We start from the raw sequence: 13,752 nt of genomic DNA, 5'->3' as shown, positions 1-13,752 counted from the left end.
CAGCTGAAAATTTGAACATGTTTGTTACTTTCTGTTTTTTTGTGATATGAAAAAGGAGAGATTTCTAGTTTGTGCATTGTTTTTCAATGGTTTAGGCTATTTCAGTTCAATCTTACTACAGAAAACCAACTTCCTGCCTGCACAATGATCTTTGTTTCAATTCCTTCTTTACACCTATTTCCATTTTTTCATGTAAAGATTTAACTTTTCAACTAAAAATCTGCTTTAAACATCTTTAAAATATCCCCACTAACTATACATTTTCTTAAGGTACAGAAATTAGCAGCGTGGTTTCTTTCCAACACTTTTCTATGGATATAGTGCCAGAGTTGCAGATGCATTTGCTGACAAATTACACCGTGCTGACTCCAAGTGCTTTTGGGTATTTAGTTGTGGGCAATTTAGAATCACCAAGTAACTTAACCCTGTTCATGTCTTTGGACCGGACTGGGCTCTCAGGACCTTCTTACTGTGAAGCAAAGGTGCTATTCACTGCACCACTCTGTCACCATTGTGCAGTGCGTCCTTAAAAAAATCGGAGGAAAAAGGACAAATGGAAACAATTTCAAGTTGTTAAAATTGTGATGGCAGACAGGAGGGAGGTCAGTATCATAGAGCTTTGGGAGGCACTGTAGACATTCAAATTATGGACAGCACCTCAGAAGTATTTAGAAACCAAATCCAGTTTGCTGACCAACTCCTCACTCCTCAATTTTTTGTTGTCTGCTGGCCATAGCAACCCATATTGTTGCACTAACCATGTTATAGTGTAGTTCAGCTCCTCATGCTTAGTTTACTTGTTTTGTGTTTGCCACCTGTGCTTGGTTACTCACAGTTTCCACCTTTGGAAAGAGATCCTGGTGTGGAAAGGTTGGAGAGACTGTTTGAATGATGTGGAAAGGAAAATCTGTGGGCTTACCTGTTTGCCTGGTTTCTGATGGAGAAATAATCTGTTTTATTCCTGTGAACTCAATACCTCTAAACAAAGCTGCTGAACTTCTACTGAGAGCGCTGCATTTGGGTTCACCTTGGTCCTCAGACATGGTAGGAGTCCTGCTGCTTTCTTTTGACTTGTTGGATGATTTATAAAGGGTTTCTTTGACACCCAGCTGGAGAAGTTATCAGAGTCAGGAGAGGCTGCTCTGTCTCTCTCTGCAGGTCTGCAGTGCTCAGAAAACAGAAGGAATAATGAGACACTGTTTGCATGTGCAGTGCATGTAAAGAGGAAAACTGTGTTTGTGATGGAGTCTGTAGGGTTGCTATGGGTCTTACAGTATCTGTCACAGACAGAAGCAAAACTTGAACTAATTCAGCATTTTTTTCCTGAATTATGAAGAAACATGGGCCCCAGTTGGGCAGCACATAGTGTGGGCTGCCCATACTAAGCAGAGAGGGTTCCACAGTGGGGCCAATTGTGGGCCTATAGTAGTATGACAGTAGGGCTATCAAAATTGAGCGCAAACAAAACAACTGCTGGTCACATGACTAGATCACATGACTAAAATGTGTGTTTTCGAAAAGGCTCCGGGTTTGCTGTCAACACTGTGACGCGAAAACGGCGTTTTAAAATGTATCCGCTTTGGAGAGCGTTTTCAAAACGCTCTGTTTTCCTTGACCGAAAACGCCGTCTCAGTTTGGACGGAAGGCCAAAACGGAGAGAAAAAGATGCATTTTCAAACGAAAACGTATTAGGGTGGACATGGCCTAAGTGTGGGCTGCCCTACATGAGGCCCTCAGATGTGCCCCACATTTCACACTAATGTACAGCATGGGACCTGCCCACCCAGGCACCATGCTACCCACATATGCCCCATTGTACATTACTGCCACCAACTGCTATGGAGTTTGAACCTTTCTTTTTTGTAACTTAGAAGCAAAACATGGATACTACTAGTACTACTACTACTCCTAATAATAATAATGATAATAATAATACTAATAAAAGTACTTCTGATATTGAACATAAAATACTTTTGGTTTCAAACAAGTATTTTCAATGTCATGAACAGAAAGCGAAAACATAACATGAATGCAGTCAGTTATAAATAAGTTGCGTAACCATGTTGCCTCAGTGCAGAAATAAAGTCACACTATTTAAAAATGTGTTGATTATCAAAAAGTAATCCAGTGCAACCAGTGATATGAAGTGAAAATAAAACCTTTATAAATAATTCAGCAATCTTTTCCCCCCATATGTCCATATTTATTTGTAATTTGCGGGGCAAATAAAAAGGAAAAAAAAAGAAAAGAAGTTGTTAAGTACAACATCAATGAAACCTGACACCAAAGTTTTCACGAATTCTCCTCTGAGGCTAATCGCTAACAGGGCACACTGGAGCCTGTTCAGACCAGCACACACACGCCTGTTTTCGAGGAAAAAACTTTGAAAGCTGCAGACTGGATCAACACAGGCTGAACACTGAGCAGACATGGAAGCTGTAGCTGGACTGTTGTTGATGTTGTTCGGAGTTTCTCGTGGTGAGCTACAAAACTTCTTCATTAATACTTAATCTTATAACAATAAGATGTTTTGCAGCCACGGAATCTAGTACAGTCCATAAAATAAGTTTGGAACAAAAACAACAACAACAACAAAAGACAAATTTTTCCAGCTTACTTGGCCTGCTTTTCTTTAAACATTAACGTGCCATTCTGAGATCATTGAATATCCAGTAAACACATATAAGTAAATACAACTGTGACAGATTACCTCATTAAACAACTGTTCTATTTCACACCAAATATTTTTACTTTTTTTCTTATAGAAAAGTACAGGCTACTTAAAACATTTGATGATGGTGTGACAGTAAGGCAACATGCACAGCTGCAGAGTCTAAAAGCAACAGCAGCTAAATACAATTCAGACATTCGTATTGTCATTTGAAAAATTGCAATTTTCCAGCTATGTTTTGTAAATTTTCATCTTGATAAATATCTGCACAAGGAAACTAGAGCTGCTAACTTACCCCAAACTATGTTTCAGTCACAGACCTGTATAATACGTATCTGTTCACAAATAAAAGCTTTACATTGTTTGGACTTAAACAGACAATCATCAGAAAATGTAACCACAGTCCTTCCTGCAGGGACTACAAACTAAAATCCACAAGTTCCTGTGGACAATTTTCAGATACATATATTGTTTTGCTTTCCCAGTTATTCATTGGAGACTATAAAGACTGACCAAAATCCTGTCATAGTATGAGAATTGATCTGTGTGTTTCTCTCAGCTTCTGTGTCCTCTGTCCTGCTGGTCTCTGAGTGTCTGTCCCAGGGAGAGATGAGGGTGTCCTGCTCCTCTGAGGGAGGGGACAGTCCTCACTACAGCTGGACTCTGGATGGACGCACACTGACAGATGCTGAGATCCTTTCTGGAAATAATGAGAGTAACATCATCACACTGAAACAGCACGTGTCAGGATATCTGGCCTGCTCAGTCAGCAACAACATCAGTAATGTCTTCAATAAAGAGAGGATATCTACTTGTGGTGAGTGAGGTCTTTGTAAATAATATCTGATAATCACTCAGCAATTGATATGCTCACTTTGTACATCTTTAACAAATTATGTGGGTTTTTTTGCTCATAGGCTTTATTTTCATTAACTGCACTTCAGTCAGCGGGACACAGATATCAGAGTGTGTGCATAAAACTAATAACACTGTGTGTACTGAACCAGCGCAAAGTTCTGTGGGTAAGGAAAAAGAAACTGCCATCAGTGATGAATCATGGTGGATTAGTAAGTGAAAACTAACTAGATCTAATGAAATCAGTTTTTTCATCTTTCGTTGTCTTTTATCTTTGAAACAGGCAATATGTCATTGATTGGTGGTGGTCTCTCAGCTCTGGTAATTTTCATAGCTGTGAGTGCAGCGATCATCTGCTCAGAGAAAAAGCAAAACGACAAACGCTTAAAACAAAACGGTAACAAACATCTTTTTTTTTCTTTTTCCCATTACTCAGATCGCTCCTTTTTTGCATTTTTTTAAGAAGATATACAGAATAATTGAGCACTTTTAAAATGTTTTTTTTTAATTCTTGCTAAGAGTTTATTGATATCTGATATGTGTTAGTTAAATATGCAAGTATTGTTAACCAGCTACCTTTAACACAAAGTCTTGGAAAGCAATTTTACCCAGCTTTGTAAAGCTTAAAGCTCACAAAAGAACGTTAAAAGTCATGTTTTATTTATTTATTTATGTAAAATGTGAATCATTTTGCATTATCGGCATCTTTGTGGTAAAACTAACTTTTTCTGACAGTGACATTTTTTTGACTCTTAGCAAACAGCGTTAAGTTTCATAGAACATGAAAATATTCCTTTAATCATTCACTGACTCTATTTGCTGCTCTGCAGAAAATGGAGATGGCCAAGAAGTCTATGCTGATGTTGGTGTTGTGGCAGGTGAAGCAAAGGGAGAAAATAGCAGAGCTGGAGTTAATCAAGTCTTCAAAATGAACTTGCCAGACTGAAACAATAGGAGATGGTTTTGTGTATGCTAACATCCAAAAAACGTACGGTAATTTAAGCGGTCACTACTTTTACATAGACTGCATCACTCAAGGTCCATGGAGGGAGGAGGTGATGCCAAGATGCCTAGAGGTCTTTCAGTTAATGTGATTTCCCATCAGACAAATATAAACCATCAAGGATCACACTTATTGATTTATTAATTTATCTTATTTTCACTGTATTGTACAAAATGGTTCTGTTGTTAGGGAACCTCTACATTTACTGTTACACTACTACTGTGACTGTTTTCCACACTATTTTTAAATAATTACATTTAAAATAATTTAAATCATTACATTTTGTAAAAAGTTCAGTGCAGAAAAACTTTTGGTCATTGATGAAAGATCCGAATGCCCACAGCTGACTTTTCAGCCACAGAAGAAGAGAACACATTATATTAAAGGTTTGTGGTTGTATTTTTTCTTTGATATCTGCACAATAAATTTTACAGTCAAAACAAAAGTAATTTCCTAACTTATTTAAGTACGGTTGTGGTGGGCCGTGGTAAGCGGTGTCACTGCAGGGGAGGGAGCACCTGAACAGCATCCGCAATCACCCTTCACCAGCTTAAAGTCTGTGTTCTAACTGTTGTCATTGCTGTTGGTGGTGATGTGTGTGGCTGGCAGCTGTAGAGCTGCAGCCGTGTGTTTGTGACAGCAACCGTGAGAGAGTAAAAGTGTCAATAAAGTATGCTGAAAAGCATGTTCATGTATGAATCATCAAATCTGCTGTGGTATGTTTACAACAGTTTAGTTCAAATTTATGTAACATTAATTCATAACGTATGTCATCTCAAGAAACATTACACAATAAAACCTGACAGTATTATATATTTGAATGTCAGACTGTCAGATTTGACTGTTTATTATAGAGATAATAATAACAATATTGATTATATTCTGTCACTTAGGAAAGTTACATGATCAGCATCTTGTCAACTTAATTGTATTTTCAATTAGCTCAGAGCCAGTTTACCACATAACCCTTTAGGTAAGAAGATCTTTGACACTGTATTACAAGCTCAGTCTCAATTCAAATATCAACAAAATACATAAACTCAAAATAAAATTTACACAGCTTAACTCTGCTTCTACAGTCATGTTGAAGCTGAAGATGAAAAACTAGACATAAAGAAAGTCAGCATGGTTAGAGTGGTGTAGTCTCTCCTTTTTTCTGCTTGTCATCAGAAAACATCTGTGGCATATTTATATATTGGATAAAAATTAAACTGTTAACCTGATATAGAGCATATAGATTTTAGGAATTAATGTGTAAATAGTGTTCTTAAAGAGAACTTTACAAAAATATCACAAAGTAAATAAAGCTTCTTCTGTTATGTGAAAATACAGGCTTTGATATATTTTTCCTTATGTACAGCTACACTGTAACATTTGTGCATTTGTAGAATATATCAAATAATATACTCTGGATTGAAAAATCTTTATTGAATCCCTCCCCCGTTCTCTCTGTCTCTTTTTTTGTACAATTCTAGCAGCTTAATATCAGATATGACCACCTTTATTCTTCAACACAGTCTGAACTCTGTTAGGTAAACTTTCTTGTAATTTCTTTAAGTAGCTTTCAGGAATAGTTCTCCAGGGTTCTTCAAGGACATTTGACGCTCTTCTTTGGATGTTGGCTGTGATTTCTGCTGTTCTGTCAAGATGATCTCACGCTGCTTCAATAATGGTGACTTGCAAGTTTTGGGGAGGCCAAACCATGACTGTGACCCAGAGTTTGGATTTGTTTTATTATTAATGTTATTAATCTGTGACTTCATGGTTTATGATTACTAGTGTTTTGGTTTCTGTTTAAGCACTCTAGTCCTTCTTTGCTCTGTTAATTCTAGTTTTTAGGTTTTGTTCTGGTGCCCCCATGTTTAGTGTAGGTTTAGTTCTGTCCTCGTGTTTGTCTTGTTCCCCAGTCAGTCGAGTCTCATGTCACTCCTGTCCCTGTACTCAGTGTTCTCTCTGTTCAGTATCTAGTGTGGGTCTCTATGTCTGTTGTGTACTTCCTGTTTTATTTTGACAATTCTGCTCTATGTTCAACCTCTGTTCCCCGTCTCGTCTGTGTAATTAGTACCAGCTGTGTTTCCCTTCTGTCTCCCATTTCCAGTTTTATGTTCTGTTTCCCTGCGTTTTGACATCCGAGTTTGTACAGCACAATAAAGCTGCCTCTTTCAGTTCATTCCTCCGTCTTTCGAGTCCTGCTTTTGGGTGTTTATTCTGCTGCCACACAGCGAATCATGACTGTTAATATTCCAACGTGGTATTTTCAGTTGATCCTAAATTTGTATTGTTGGGAATAAAGAGTGCTCAGTTTTTATCATATTAAGAAGAACTGTATTGTTTCTCCCAGTGAATACTTTCAATTGATCCTTTAACATCTGGTATCTAAATATTTCTGAGCTGCTGCCCATCAGTTGGTGGTCCACAGTTGCTTCAGAACAAAGCAAAACAAAAACAAAAAGAATTTAAATATTTATTTAAAACAAACATATTTTTTCTGGATCTGTTTGCATCAGTCAAAGTAAATAAATTATATGCAAAAGTTTTTATAAGTCTGTGAGTAAAACACAGATCTGACAACAACACTAAAGAACATCTAAATATTAGTTTAACTGAACTTACCTGACTAGCTTAATGTAATAATGCGATGCATTGTATTTGTTACTTAAGATGATGTGAGGGAAAGGAAAAAGTAAGTGATAAGAACTGCGGACATGACCTGACTTACTCTGTGACCTGCCTTTGTTTAGTTTCTGTTTGCTTGATGGGGAAGTTCACACACACATCCCACAGGCAGGTTAGGGTTGGGGTGGCTGGTGCCAGTCATAAACCTGGATAAATGGTGAACGTTGCATCATGAAGGTGTAAAATCTTTACATTGTCAAACATGGTAATATGTCAAACACAGATCACTTGTGTCAGGGGCCGTGTTTACAGCAACCTGTAACAGAATAATAACGTTTCTATTAGATAGATGACAGAATATAGGAAAGCATTATTTTTATGATATCCCTGTAAACATCAATGCAAAAATGCTTGGAAGCTGTATAATTCTTAATCACTACAGGGCGCCATTATGTAAAAACTACTGAACTGATAGTGTTTACATTATGAATTCAGTGTTCAGGTTTTAAAAAGCTCTGCAGAGAATGAAGATGGCGAAGAAGCAAACAAAAGAAGATGAAAAAGTTGTGGTTTTCCTGATCTGCACAGGCAACTAATCTATGATATCAGAGATTATATTTCAATCTCCAACCACATATTCTGTTTTGGTTTTCTTAATTCACCATTTCTTTTCAATGTAATAGTTTAAACACGCCCACATTGCCTAAACTATTTTTATTAAAAATGAAAAGCAAACAAATAAAACATTAAAAAAGTGTTCTACGGCCTGTGCTCATCAGTCTACATTTTAAACATAAAGCAGGAGCAGAAAACCAAGAATTATTGAGAGACTCTGTGTGATAAAAGCTGCATGCATACTTGTGGTTTGAATGGTGACCCTTTTTGTGTTTCACTTCTTTCTGTGTGCAGTGACAGTGATCTCTCTTTTTATGGTGAAACATAACATGACACCTTTACTCACAGCTACCGAACACATTTCAAAAAGTAAAATTACAGAATTGGTTTGAAAGTTTTATTATCATTAAATTGATAGGCAACTTGTTTCTTTTGTCTCTCTTTGCAGCTCTATCATCATCATCATCATCATCATCATCATCATCATTTATTTATATAGCACTTTAAAAACACACCTGGTAGAGCAAAGTGCTGTACAATACTAATATGCACATTGTAATAAAAAAATAAAATAAATAAAAAATAAAAGAATAAAAAATAAAAATAAAAAATCAGTTACCCACAGAGTTAAAAGCCAAGGAATAAAAATAGGTTTTTAATAAAGACTTAAAAACTGGCACTGATGTAGCCTGTCTAATATGGAGAGGAAGGTTATTCCAAAGCATCGGCGCTGCAACAGAGAACGCTCTGTCTCTTCTAAGTTTCCGCCGTGACTTTGGGACAGAAAGCAGCGACTGCTCAGCTGACCGAAGGGAACGAGTGGGGACGTGGGGCTTCAACAAGTCAGCCAAATAAACAGGTGCCAGACCATTTAGAGATTTAAAAACCAATAAAAGGACTTTAAAACGGATCCTAAATTCAATTGGAAGCCAGTGTAGAGAGGCCAATATCGGAGTGATGTGATCAAATTTTCTTCTGCCAGTTAAAAATCGTGCCGCAGCATTTTGCACTAATTGCAAGCGTGACAAAGTGCCCTGCCCAACCCCTATTAAAAGAGAATTACAATAATCTAAACGTGAGGTAATAAAGGCATGAATAACACTTTGCAAGTCACGCTTGGAAAGAAAGGCAAGATCAACATCCGGAGTATGAGAAGAACGATTTGGGCCAAATAAAATTGCTTCTGTCTTCCGATCATTAAAATTTAAAAAGTTTTTTGCCATCCATGCTTTGACATCAGTAAGGCAGTCAAGCAGAGGTCGAGTTGGGAGACTATCAGAAAGACTAAAGGGTAAGTAGAGCTGGCAGTCATCTGTGTATAGATGGAATGGCACTCCATGTTTCCGGAAAATCGCGCCAAGAGGCAAAAGGTACAATGAAAACAATAACGGCCCAAGAATAGATCCCTGTGGCACACCCCAAAGCAGAGGGGCCACAGAGGATGAAGCCGACCCCAACTTAACACAAAAGGTCCTATTTAAGAGATACGACTTTAACCACAAAAGTGCCAAACCAGAAATTCCCCCACAGTGCTGTAAGCGGGAGATCAACAAATCATGATCCACTGTGTCAAATGCACCACAGCTCTATTGTAGTCACATGCTGCCTGGTCAGTGTTCACACGTTCTGAGCACTTACAGGAAACATGGTCAGTGTAGGTTGTGCCTGTTTACATCTTGGTAGAGTAGAAGAGTTTGTCTGAAAGCTGCCTGCTGAGTTGACAGAGGATGAATAGAGAAAAAAACAAAACAAACAGAAGCTATGTTGGTGTAGGTGATGCTATTAGGAGTCTCTTGAGGAGAGCTGTATTTAATTGTTTGAAACGTGCAGCAGTTGTGGTATCAAGTGTGGTCACTGAATCGATTTTGATGTCACCCTTAGTGTTACGCTCTGCAGCTTAAAGATTGAGCTATACTTAAAATAAATAAAAATAATATAAGTCATTATAAGTTTTACTTTGACGTACAATTGCCTGAATTTTGATATTAAGGGTAAATTTTTGGGGGGTATAATTTAGACTGTTGTTTGTGGATAATTACTGTTTACACTTATCACGTGTAAGGAGTCACTCAGATAGCTGAAGACTGTATCAGCACACACTGAACAGTGAGGAGAGATGGAAGTATTTTGTGGCTACTTTGCTCTTCCTTAGATTCTATTAAGAATGAACAGGACTGAACTGTTCTGTTGGCAAACTAAATAATATATCACAAAATATCAAGTACATGTATTTTGTTCTTTCCCTGTTTCTTTTTAGAGACTATAAAAATGACAGAGATTCTGATTTAAAATCTAAACTCATCTGTGTGTGTTTCTCTCAGCTCCTGTGTCCTCTGTCCTGCTGGTCTCTGAGTGTCTGTCCCAGGGAGAGATGAGGGTGTCCTGCTCCTCTGAGGGAGGGGACAGTCCTCAGTACAGCTGGACTCTGCATGGACGCACACTGACAGATGCTGAGCTCCTTCCTGGAAGCAATGAGAGCAACATCATCACTCTGAAACAGCACGTCTCAGGAAATCTGATCTGCTCAGTCAAAAACAACGTCAGCAATCTCTCCAAAGAAGAGAGGATATCTACCTGTGGTGAGTAAGAACATGATATAAAAATATCTTAAGAGTTATGATCTTTACATTTGTCATAAATTGTTTGTTTCTTCAGGATTCATTTTCATTAACTGCACATTATCTGATGGGACATACATGACAAAGTGGCTGCTTGAAGCCAAAAATACCCTATGTAAACCTTCCTGTCGTTTTTGGGTCAAATCTGACCAATTTACAAATTTAAAAACTCATAATTATTGTGTTTTACATCCGATTGCCTCAAGTCCTTATGACATCCTCCACACTATGCACTTGAACATATAAAAGTGATGACCACCTCTTTTGTTGAATTTTGAGTGTTTTAATCAACTTTGTTACATCTGTGGTGTTCCCGATCATAAGTGAAATGAATGGGAATTTACCCCCCCCCCCCCGTTTGTCCTCTGACCCCCTGAATTGTCCAATAAATGACAATATGAAAGATCCACTTTTATGACCTACTGAATGGCCCACTGAATGACCACTGAACGACCCATAAACCCACCGACTGAACTGAATTTCGTGGTGAAAAATGTTTCTTATGTTTATTTAAGAGCTATTAAAACCGACTGGTCACTTGTGACCCGGATTACTAAAGTAATTAAGGGGGGTGGGGGTGCACACAACCAGAGGCCCTATAACAGTCTCTGACACTGCTCTGGGTAAGGATTCAATCCGCCAGTAATATCACTTACTCTATAAAATGACTCCCTGTACACCGAAGAACAAGTGAACCCTAATGAGATTTTTGTGTCTTTGGACAGATAACTCCTTGCTTATATTTGGTTCGAGAGCAGTCTTGGCAATTTTCTTCTTAATTGGGATTTTCATCTACTTTGCTTGGAAGAAAAAGAAAATTGAAAAAGTGGAAGCCCCTGCTGTCCCACAAATGAAGGAATATCCAGAAACTCTGCTCTGATGGCTGAAATGAGTTCTACTTCTTGCAGTGCATAGTGCTACCTTTCATCTTTCTGTGGTTGTGAAAATAGATAAATGTCATTCTAAATGCTATTGTTTTTATTCACTAATCACGGTTTAATTTTTAGCAACTTAAACTGTATTCCTATGGGAAGCTCTGAGTTTTTTCTGCATTTTTTTCTGTGGAAACTGATATAACAAATGTTGTGATTGTAAGTAGTCTTTTCATTTCTCACATTCATTTTCACATAATACATACTAAAAAAAATACTCAACCGACCAGAAACTGCTGTTTGTACTAAATTACAGGGAGTGCAGAATTATTAGGCAAATGAGTATTTTGTCCACATCATCCTCTTCATGCATGTTGTCTTACTCCAAGCTGTATAGGCTCGAAAGCCTACTACCAATTAAGCATATTAGGTGATGTGCATCTCTGTAATGAGAAGGGGTGTGGTCTAATGACATCAACACCCTATATCAGGTGTGCATAATTATTAGGCAACTTCCTTTCCTTTGGCAAAATGGGTCAAAAGAAGGACTTGACAGGCTCAGAAAAGTCAAAAATAGTGAGATATCTTGCAGAGGGATGCAGCAGTCTTAAAATTGCAAAGCTTCTGAAGCGTGATCATCGAACAATCAAGCGTTTCATTCAAAATAGTCAACAGGGTCGCAAGAAGCGTGTGGAAAAACCAAGGCGCAAAATAACTGCCCATGAACTGAGAAAAGTCAAGCGTGCAGCTGCCAAGATGCCACTTGCCACCAGTTTGGCCATATTTCAGAGCTGCAACATCACTGGAGTGCCCAAAAGCACAAGGTGTGCAATACTCAGAGACATGGCCAAGGTAAGAAAGGCTGAAAGACGACCACCACTGAACAAGACACACAAGCTGAAACGTCAAGACTGGGCCAAGAAATATCTCAAGACTGATTTTTCTAAGGTTTTATGGACTGATGAAATGAGAGTGAGTCTTGATGGGCCAGATGGATGGGCCCGTGGCTGGATTGGTAAAGGGCAGAGAGCTCCAGTCCGACTCAGACGCCAGGAAGGTGGAGGTGGAGTACTGGTTTGGGCTGGTATCATCAAAGATGAGCTTGTGGGGCCTTTTCGGGTTGAGGATGGAGTCAAGCTCAACTCCCAGTCCTACTGCCAGTTTCTGGAAGACACCTTCTTCAAGCAGTGGTACAGGAAGAAGTCTGCATCCTTCAAGAAAAACATGATTTTCATGCAGGACAATGCTCCATCACACGCGTCCAAGTACTCCACAGCGTGGCTGGCAAGAAAGGGTATAAAAGAAGAAAACTAATGACATGGCCTCCTTGTTCACCTGATCTGAACCCCATTGAGAACCTGTGGTCCATCATCAAATGTGAGATTTACAAGGAGGAAAACAGTACACCTCTCTGAACAGTGTCTGGGAGGCTGTGGTTGCTGCTGCACGCAATGTTGATGGTGAACAGATCAAAACACTGACAGAATCCATGGATGGCAGGCTTTTGAGTGTCCTTGCAAAAGAAAGGTGGCTATATTGGTCGCTGATTTGTTTTTGTTTTGTTTTTGAATGTCAGAAATGTATATTTGTGAATGTGGAGATGTTATATTGGTTTCACTGGTAAAATAAATAATTGAAATGGGTATATATTTGTTTTTGTTAAGTTGCCTAATAATTATGCACAGTAATAGTCACCTGCACACACAGATATCCCCCTAAAATAGCTCAAACTAAAAACTACTTTCAAAAACATTCAGCTTTGATATTAATGAGTTTTTTGGGTTCACTGAGAACATGGTTGTTGTTCAATAATAAAATTATTCCTCAAAAATACAACTTGCCTAATAATTCTGCACTCCCTGTATATTCAAGGACTGTCAGACTGTTTACAAGTGCTTGGAATTAACAGCACTGATAATATTCTGTCCTGCATCGATCATCTGGGACAACATGTATTCACCACCTTCACAGCTTATTTGTACTTCAAGCTAACGAAAAGGAAGTTTAAAAAACATGGCTGGAGTCTCTAAAGTTTGCCAGGCTATTGACAATAAATAAATGTGTAAATAGAGTATACAAAATAGTGTAAAAATCCTATATCAAAATATTGTGTTGTAAATAAAGTTTATTATGCTAAATGTATGTTCATATATGGTCTGAGTCTCATTTTGTTTTTTGTTGTGTTCTTCCTCTTGGCCAGGGTTGTCCAACCCCAGGCCTCAGGGCTGGTGTCCTGCAGGTTTTAGATATCACCCTGTGTGAACACACATGAATCAAATGATTAGTTAATTCAGGCCCCTGGAGAACTTCAAGACATACTGAGGAGGTAATTTAGCCATTTAAGTCAGCTGTGTTGGATCAAGGACACATCTAAAACCTGCAGGACACTGGCCCTTGAAGCCTGGAGTTGGCCAGCCCTGCTCTAGGCAGTGTCCCTCATGCTGTGTGCCCTGCGATCCATGTATCCCACCATGTGAGCCTAGTTCATTAATTCCAGTTTCC

General features: G+C 38.4%; 1 protein-coding gene across 1 annotated transcript; it reads left to right on the top strand.

Moving 5' to 3' along the window:
- The first annotated feature begins 2,406 nt into the window (after positions 1-2,406).
- LOC120442004 lies at positions 2,407-6,000 on the top strand. The gene is made up of 5 exons (XM_039617711.1): positions 2,407-2,478; positions 3,231-3,488; positions 3,589-3,693; positions 3,810-3,923; positions 4,357-6,000. The coding sequence occupies exons 1-5, from the start codon at positions 2,430-2,432 to the stop codon at positions 4,470-4,472; spliced, it is 642 nt and encodes a 213-aa protein (XP_039473645.1). The 5' UTR covers positions 2,407-2,429; the 3' UTR covers positions 4,473-6,000.
- The last annotated feature ends 7,752 nt before the right edge of the window (positions 6,001-13,752 follow it).

The sequence above is a fragment of the Oreochromis aureus genome, linkage group 2, assembly GCF_013358895.1.
Source record: "Oreochromis aureus strain Israel breed Guangdong linkage group 2, ZZ_aureus, whole genome shotgun sequence".
Classification (NCBI taxonomy): Eukaryota; Metazoa; Chordata; class Actinopteri; order Cichliformes; family Cichlidae; genus Oreochromis; species Oreochromis aureus.
Note: the sequence above shows the minus strand (reverse complement) of the source record. Positions and strands in the feature narration are given on the sequence as shown.

Coding starts and splice junctions, on each gene's coding strand:
- LOC120442004 (XM_039617711.1), top strand. CDS start 2,430: ATGGAAGCTGTAGCTGGACTGTTGTTGATGTTGTTCGGAGTTTCTCGT. Junction 2,479..3,230: donor GTTGTTCGGAGTTTCTCGTG/GTGAGCTACAAA, acceptor TGTTTCTCTCAG/CTTCTGTGTCCTCTGTCCTG. Junction 3,694..3,809: donor ACCAGCGCAAAGTTCTGTGG/GTAAGGAAAAAG, acceptor TCTTTGAAACAG/GCAATATGTCATTGATTGGT.